General features: G+C 36.7%; 2 protein-coding genes across 4 annotated transcripts; one reads left to right on the top strand and one right to left on the bottom strand.

The window, feature by feature from the left end:
* Nucleotides 1–168: 168 nt before the first annotated feature.
* On the top strand, nucleotides 169–2,959 carry LOC105803330 (E3 ubiquitin-protein ligase CHIP). The gene is made up of 7 exons (XM_052623685.1): nucleotides 169–183; nucleotides 732–803; nucleotides 1,434–1,438; nucleotides 1,559–1,711; nucleotides 1,818–1,971; nucleotides 2,063–2,173; nucleotides 2,257–2,959. Exons 1-7 carry the CDS (start codon nucleotides 169–171, stop codon nucleotides 2,380–2,382), a joined length of 636 nt encoding a protein of 211 aa, XP_052479645.1. The 3' UTR covers nucleotides 2,383–2,959.
* A 2,258-nt stretch (nucleotides 2,960–5,217) lies between these two features.
* LOC105803328 (U-box domain-containing protein 9) lies at nucleotides 5,218–7,350 on the bottom strand. Of its 3 annotated transcripts, none has more exons than XM_012635451.2 (3): nucleotides 7,126–7,350; nucleotides 6,591–6,900; nucleotides 5,218–6,483 (listed from the first exon to the last, which is right to left on the bottom strand). In XM_012635451.2, exons 1-3 carry the CDS (start codon nucleotides 7,164–7,166, stop codon nucleotides 5,392–5,394), a joined length of 1,443 nt encoding a protein of 480 aa, XP_012490905.1. In that variant the 5' UTR covers nucleotides 7,167–7,350; the 3' UTR covers nucleotides 5,218–5,391. The 3 variants fall into 3 exon arrangements, with proteins under 3 accessions (XP_012490905.1, XP_052478948.1, XP_012490906.1); XM_052622988.1 differs by having other exon boundaries at nucleotides 7,130–7,347; XM_012635452.2 differs by having other exon boundaries at nucleotides 7,002–7,142.
* Between the last annotated feature and the right edge of the window lie 1,468 nt (nucleotides 7,351–8,818).

The raw sequence follows: 8,818 nt of genomic DNA on the forward strand, positions 1-8,818 counted from the left end.
AACTAAAAATTAATTGAATTAACATTTTTTTATTAAATTAGAAACTTGATTAATTCCATCCCCAAACCAATTTGATTGGAAAAGAACAAAAATAGGGTGAAAATGAATGAAAACCATATCCATTTTTTTTATGTGGGTGTGAAATTAACATCGGGAAATTTGGGTACAATGGACAAGAAGCAAGTGAATTGGCACTGGTAAGGTTGGTCAGTCATCACTTGATATTGATTTTTACTGTGATTTTTGGTAATATTTTATATATATCTATATTATTATTTAAGGCGTTAATTGAGTTAATTTAAATTTCACATGTCAACTGAATACAAATTTAATTACAAAAATATCATTTTATATTTAAAATGAAATATATTTTTTTGAATATATTTTATTCCCTTTAATTTTTAAAAGTTTATTTTAATTATCATCAATATTGAATGATGACCAAATATTGTAAACTAATGGAAATAGTAGGTTGCTTTTTGGAAATCCCGCTGCTCCCGCTTTCTTTTTGAAAGAAATGAAAAAAAATATTATGTAAAGGTTTCAAATTTAACCGTCTTGTTTTGTTCAAACTTTCCAACCCCTTCTTACTGCAAACTTTAGCTACATAGTCGTGTTCACTTTCATTTATTCTTTTCTTAGTAAAAGGGAACAGTTTGAGTTGTTTTATGCTTTATAAGTTCCTTATTGCTGTTACTATCAGGGTTTAGTTACGTTTTGCTGCATGATAGGCACACTGCACGTTGGGACTTGCCTTGCTCCAGAAGCAAGAACTAGACGAAGGGGTCAATGAACTACAAAAGGTACAGATGACATGATAATCTTGTTGTTTCTTAAGAATCACGAATGACATGCAACTGAAACCCCTAAAAGTTTTAGTGTTATTTTGATGTTCACCTTTGCCGTTTTCTTTGGGTAACTGGATGGAAATCTATATGTATTGGAATCAAGTAATTTAGTGCTTTACTTTATTCTCTTGTAGTTAAGATTGTTAAAGACAATATATTATTGATGTTGCTGTTGCAAGCCAGTCGCAAGGTCCTCACATATATGTACTTTTACAGTCCAATAGGAATGAACTAATTCCAGCAGAAGCTTTTCTTAATATCAAACCGGACTATTATTAGGGTCTATATGCCTATATTGTACAGCTTTCACAATAACTTGTGTATAGTAGATGTATGAACTTGTTCCTCTAGTCTGATTTAGGATTTACTTTTGTGATTATTGATGGTATTAAATGCATTATAAGCTTTATGCTATTGAACTAGGCATTAGCATATCAGGGTTATGAAACAATAATGTTTGAGATGCTTGAATGCAGAATTTTATAGTTTACAACTTTCACTTGAATTTCATGTTTGACCTGTGCTTATTTTGGAGTTACTTTTGCCTGGAATATATAGTCAGTTTTTATTGTGTTCTGTTGCCAGATATCGTAGGGTTTGCTTGCCTTCGTGATATGTAAATCCTACAGGAATACGATTTTTGGACTAGATAAACATGTATTCAGCAGAATTTTTGTTCTGGTTCTCCTAGCAGCATATTCATTTTAAAGACTTAATTTGGTTTTGAAGGCATTGGATCTTGGAAGGGGAGTAAATCCAAAGGGTTATATGATAGATGAGATTTGGCAAGAGCTTGCAAAAGCAAAGTACCTGCAATGGGAGCATGCATCTTCCAAGCGTTCATGGGAATTGAAAAGTTTGAAGTACGTCATCCCTGTGAGTTTAAACATTTGGTTCAAGGGGAATTGATTATTTGATGCAGAATTGGTTCTAATGTTGGTTGATGCAATTCATTCCTCTAATTTGCAGGGAGGCTTGTGAAACTGCACTTAAAGAAAAACATTTTCTTGATGATTCTCATCCAGGAAGTTTTTCAGATGAAGCTATTCTTTCCCATATGAAGCAACTGGAGGTCCTGAGTCGAGTGTTTAAGGAAGCTGGTGAAGCTGACATCCCTGGTGAGGTAAGAACCTGTGTTTTATTTATTGCATATATTTTGTTTCTTTTTCTTTTCTTTTTTTTATTCTTGTGGAGACATCATTAGATAATTTCAGGTGCCGGATTACTTGTGTTGTAAAATCACACTTGATATTCTCCGTGATCCTGTCATTACTCCAAGTGGAGTTACATATGAGAGAACGGTGATCCTTGAACATCTTCAGAAGGTAAATATTGAAATGTTTATGTTTAGGTTTAGGTATCTTTTCTTTTTCACACCAACATTAACCATTGACTTACTGGAAATCAGGTCGGTAAGTTCGATCCAGTTACACGTGAACCGCTCGATCACTCCCAGCTTGTACCTAACTTAGCGATAAAGGAAGCAGTCCAGGCATATTTAGATGGACATGGTTGGGCATACAACACAAACTAAAGGTTTTGAAAACTTGTCTGTTTTGCTGGACATTCAAAGACTTAGCAGAGCAATGAAGAGTATGAAGTCATCGGTTGGTGTCTGCCTTTTTGTTTGGTGTACTTTTGTCATGTTGGGCATAGTTCATTTTTGTGGATGCTTCAGTGTGTAAGGCCATCCCACCATGCCATTTACCACTGCATGTCAATGGTCAAGGCCTTGTGATCCATTGAAATTGTACAGTTAATTCTCACAACAATTAACTGTTAACAGATACCATGTATGGGTTCTATTCAATGGCATTAGAAAGAAACTTATATATTTTACATTGCTCCTGAGAGGCTTGTTGGCTCTTTGTTAGGAATATTGGAAGGCTGCCATGCTGTAATTTGTGTTAGGTAGAACTTGACATGCGGGTATATCTTTTGGGTATTTTATATAAAGTTACGGAAGGCCGGTTGTCTCCCAAGTTAAAATGATACTGAGTTCGGCCGTGGGCATCCATTCCGATTCTTATTGTTTTCAATATTTTTTTGTCATGAATGGTCCAAGGAAAAGACCAAAGACCATGCATCGTTTACATTTACGTATCTTCGTTTTGCTTTAGGCCATTATTATATATTTTTAATTTTCTATTATACATAATAATAATAAAAGGTTTGAAAAATTAGGGTTGCTTTTTAAAATCTCAAAATACAATCTCTTTGTAGCAAAATCAAATTGAAGCTATTTTATTATTGTCAAGAATGTGAATCACAGGTTAAATTGTAATGTGATGGATAAAGTCAAAAAAAGGATTTGGCAAATCCAAGTACAATTTTTTATTTGATATTCAGAAATTATTAAAATGTTGAGCATCCTATCCAGCTTGTCGGTGGAGAAATTTCGCAACCTGAAAGATAGAGGGTGATAAATTTGACTAGAGGCAAAGCTGGTTTCACAAAGTTAGTCAAAAGGTGAAGAAATTAAAAGAAAAATGATGGATGTAGCAATTATGTCGGTGTTAAAAGTTACAACTTAGCAGCCATATGCTCGTAATTCACTCCTTTCATTTTGGGATTGGGTATTAAATATTTATATGCAAATTTATTGTTTTCCCTTACCTTGATATTGTAAATAAAATTTAAAGTAATTGAAAGCTATCCAACTCAAATGATTCCAATAGGCAGACTTTTATAGAGTAAAAGAGAACGTGAGTGGGTTGTTGTCAACACAGATGATGATGTTTTTGTTGCGTCCAAAATAGGGTTATATTCTACATATTATAAAACCCCGGTTGCTTTCAACTTTTCTTCTCCTTGGGATTTTCCAATGCAAAAATTACAAAATCTAATTATTCCTATTTCCTCGTCAAGCCAAAGATGTTAGTCTACTATATTCATTTTCTTCCCACAATAATAATAATATATATATATATATATATCAATAAAGGGTTGTTTAAAGTTTACCCAAGGGTAAACTACACTAACAACCATTCAATTTTCATCTTAACTTTCAATTCAGTCATTCAACTTCTAAAATCAAAAAGTGGCAAATCAATCACCCATTAATATTTTTCATTACAAGCCTAACGGACAGATGATGTGGCCAGTTAACTTGCCACGTTGGGCATTTTCCTGTCATCCCTCTCACAAGCCACCATTAAACATCAAAAACAAAAAGAGAAAAGGGAAGGGTTTTTTCACCATTTTTCTTCATCCCTCTCGGATCCCTCACCACCACCCTCGATGTTGACCACCTCCACAAGCCCACTATCATTTAATCACCACGCCAACATCGCTCACTGTCACTCCTTTGTCAATACACCATGACCACCAAATCCCAACCCCTAAACATTCTAGACCCATGAAATCTCAATCAAAGACAAAAATACCAAATACCAAGCATCCAAAATCAAACCAACAAAAAAAGAACAAAAATCCCAAATTGGCCTGCACCAAAAGAGAGAAGTAAAAAAAAAAACTAAAAAAGAAAAAGAATCAAAAGAGAAGAAACCCACACCCATTTCAGGTTTTACGGGTTGGAGAACTCGAGCCACCAATTTGATGATCCGAGCGATCAAGAGTCATGGTTGGTCAAAGAAGAGATGTGGTCAGAATATGGTGGTGATTCGATGGTGAACGGTGGAGATCCGTTGAAGCCTTGTTCGAAGCTTTGAGGTCTTAATCTCGAGAGTTTGAAGGCTTATTGGGAAATATGAAGTGAGATTTGAGAAGAGACAAAGAGGAGTCATTTGGTGATGACGATTGGCTGGAGAAGGCCATGAACAATGTCGACTAGAGTTAAGAAAAAAAAAAGAGGAGAAGAAGAGAAGAAAAAAACGGACAAAGATTCAACGAAGTCGCCAGCAAACTGGGTGGTGGCTCCACCTTGAAGGAACAAAACGGCCGTAGCTAGGGTATCTCCATTTTTTCTTCTTCGCGTTCTACTGCCTAACTAGGGCTCTCAAATGGGGCTGTTTAAATCACAACTAACCCTCCAACTGGCCGGTTAATGACAACAAGGAACCGTTTAAATGCCATGCCACTTTTCTATTACGGCTGTAATAGAAAATGGTTAGTAGGATGATTTGTTATTTTTTGAAAGTTGAGTGGTGGTATTGTCATTGAAATCAAAATTGAGTAACTGTTAGTGTAATTTACCCTTTACGCAATTAATGCATTTCTCACAATAAGTTATGCGCATGTAAAATTAGGCATCATAAAGCATTGGTTAAGTAACTAGTGCTTGAAATTAGGTTTAAAAGAAGTGAACAAGACCATGTTTTTGGCATTTGGGGATACTTAGTACGTGGAAGTAAATATGAAGAAGGTGCTAAAAAGGGTCTTGGATCAAAACAAATTACATGGTACAAAGTTAATGCAAAACAAAATCTCATACGCACAATCTTCCATTTGTGTTTCTTTAACAACAGTTTGAGAATCAAAACTCTGATGAAGGGCAAGAATTTACAAAAAATGGGAATGATGATATAAGCTGCTGCGATCACCAGGATTTTGGTAACAGAATTTACAGATTATGATGCATGGCTCATGCGGTATGAGTAATATTAACACCCTTTCTCAATCGGTCAAGGATGCAATTAGCCTTTCTCTTGGCTCTACTTGTTCCATCTAGAGCAAGCTTAGATATTGTTCCATGGGAATTTTCTTCTTCCCTTAGTGCCTTCAATTTGGTTCGATCATTAAGACATACAGTGTGGAGGACCGCAATGCAATTTTCCTTGTTTCGTTCACAAGTGCTTTCCCTTACAATGCGAATCAAGCAAGGAACAGCCCCCAGCTCCCCCATTTCTTCAACAGCCCTTTGATGAGTCGAAAGCATTGCAAGGATAGCCAATAACTCATTTACAAGCACACCATCCATGATCTTTTTCAAAATGACACTTACTGCACCATCCCTTACGGCTCTTGCTTTATTCTCATGGATAATGCATAGGTTAAATATTGCAGAAGCAACATCTTTCATTGCTAATGGATGCCCTTCGTCTAGAAGGTCAATGAGAGGCTTTAAAGCACCTGATTTGCCTATAAGCGTCTTGTTAGAATCAAGAGCAGATAAGGTGAAAATGGCAGCAGCTGCATTGCTTTTTGTTTCGATAGTCCCAAATCTCAGAGCTTCCATAAGAAGAGGGATAACCTTTGGAGTTTCGGCAACAAGTTTCTTGTTGCTGTCATGGATTGAAAGGTTCAACAGCGTTGTAATCACATCTTCCTGGAGATCAGTGTGAAGAACACCACTGCGGGATTTGGTTCCCGAGAGTGGGGTGAGCAGTTGAGGAATGGCGTCCTCGGATTCCCCAAAAAGGGAGCGGAACGAAGGCATGTTCTTCGTCAACAACCGCAGCTCCTTCGCCGCTTCCTTCTGTTGAGGAAGCGCGGCCGCCGATAACTTATCTAGCAAAGAAAAGAAATGGAGACGCTCTGCTTCGGTGACACCCTCCTGTATACGGTTCTGAACTGGGTCCGGCAATTCAATTCCTTGACTCTTACACCACTGCGATATCATTTCACTCACAAGGTGATTCGGAGTTAAAACTGTGTGGGAAAGAACTTGTTGGGTTTGAGGGCAAGTCCGATTGCCTGCTTTCAGCCATTTCTCGATGAAGGGTCTTTCATATGTCTGCAGATCAAACAAAACAAGGACCCAGACCCAGATCAAAGGATAAACATCAGAGTTTGTTTTTCAGATAAAAGATGGAAATTAAAAGAAGGAATTAGGCTTCATACCTGACCAGAAGATAAAACAACGGGATCTCTCATAAGCTTTTTAGAAAGAGGACATATAAACTCTTGAGGACATGGCAGCTGTTCATGTAACTTCAAGGACGACGTCATAGTGGTCGCCGACGATCGTGTATTGAACTTAAGCTCTCTCAAAGCACAAAGAGCATGTTTCGCTTGATCGATGGTCTGGACGCTGCAATCCTCATCATCGACAATAATCTTAACCAGCCTCTGCAATTCTTTCTTCAATTCCGCCGCTCTCGCTCTCAGCGTTGGATCGGAACTCAACACTCCGGTTTTGGCCATCTGATTCCTTCCAGCACTCAAAAATATACAATAAATATATATGTATCAAAACCAAAGGTGGTAATTATTAGTATTATGAAAACAGGAGAACACAGAGAATGAGAATACTCTGTTTCATTCTTTTTGTAATCTGCACTATTTCAGAGTCTTCACTCAATATCTTTTTATATCAGTATCCAACGCCATGCTTTTAGTTTAGCATTAAAATAAGGCAAACACTGTGAGTACATACATACATGCGCCATGTGAAGTTGTATTAGGTTTGAAGTACATATAGTGCCTTTGGTTGAGTTGGGCCGACGCTGTACTTTTTATTCATAAACATCATGTCTTTTCCGGAAAATAGATTCAATTTGAGGTGCTGAAACGGCAAGATTTTAGGTTTAGTTTCAACTTCGTTATATTTCATTTGGTCCTCAAAATCTTGAATTTCATAAATAAATAAATAATTGTTCCTTGTGAAAGCAAACTAGTCAAATCCACACCTAAATCCTAGAAACTTTTAAAAAAATGTTAATGAGGTTTATAATGATGCAAGTGAGTGAGAGAGAAGGACCCACAGGGGGGGTCCAACAAGTGTTGAAATCACGAAATCCACGGCCCTTCCGTGAACCCAAACCTGCTCATCTATATATTTTGACCCATGATCAAAAGTGTTGAGCCCTTCATTCAATAATCCTCGTGATTACCATTAATAGGAGTATGAGTGGCAGGAAAGACGAGGGTGGGTGAGTGGGCAGGCAGCAAAGAATAAAAGAAAAGTGAAACGGCATCGAATTTGTGCAAATCTAAAGTGAGTGGGTTTTGGATAAGGAGAGGAAAGGCGTCGGTGATGAATGCGTCGTTGTCTTGGTTTTATCGGGATTTGGGAGCCTAGTGGATTCTCGGGCCCACTTCTTTTTCTTTGTCTCACCCAATGAGGATTCTCTTCCCAAATTGGGGCTGCTTTTGTGTTCCCGTCCGATGCTTCCAACTGCATTTCCGTCGGCATTTTCCTTTTTCCCTATATTCTCCAACTTCAATTTCCTTGTGATCAATATTAATTGCCTCCCGAGTCTTTTTCGCACCCTTCTTTTCTCATCATGTTAACCAAAATAACATTTCACATAAATCATAATTTTTTGTACCAAATATTTCAATTCAATTAATTTAAACCATATTCTACATGGAAGCGTAGATATATACTTCTCAAAAGATGATACTTTTAGGTTTTACTTAGTATGGAGGAAAATAGATATTAAAGATGGAAATTTTGTTATTTAATTAAAATATTTAAACATAAAATATATATATATATATACAGGCACAAATTTCAACATCACTAATTTATCTTTGTCTGAATATAAAACATTTAAAGAAATAAAATATAAAAGAACAAAACTCAACCTTGTCTTCTGCTTATTATTTGTGGGGAGAGCCGGAACTCTTCTAAAGTTTTTCCTGACTTCCATTTAGGCCCATTCTAAAGTTCAGTTGGGGTGCCCATGAGCCTCTCATGTTCTTTTGAGAGCCTAGCCGCAGTGGAACCCATTGGGTCGATGGCCTGTTATTATATATGCCAACAACAATTTAGTAGTAAAACATCCCCATCAACCTATTAGCTTTATGACAACAGCACTATCTTATAGGTATAGGAATTTGGGTTTAATCCTAAATAATCTCAATCCTCACCCTCAATTATCAAAAAAAAAAAACAGAAAAGCATTCCCAGTTGAATTTTATCACACTGTATTGCTCTTCTTCTGTTTCGAAGTCCCCAAGGCTAAGCAGGCAGATGAAAATTGGGCCAACTTTCCCACTTTGACCCACTCGCATTTTTTTTTAGGAATATACAATTAAAAAATTAGTGCTTAATACACCCACAGTAAGAATATTGATTGATTTGAATTGAAGATTAAAATATGCAAGTATGATATAATGGAGGA

This window comes from Gossypium raimondii, chromosome 11 (assembly GCF_025698545.1).
Source record: "Gossypium raimondii isolate GPD5lz chromosome 11, ASM2569854v1, whole genome shotgun sequence".
NCBI classification, from domain to species: Eukaryota; Viridiplantae; Streptophyta; class Magnoliopsida; order Malvales; family Malvaceae; genus Gossypium; species Gossypium raimondii.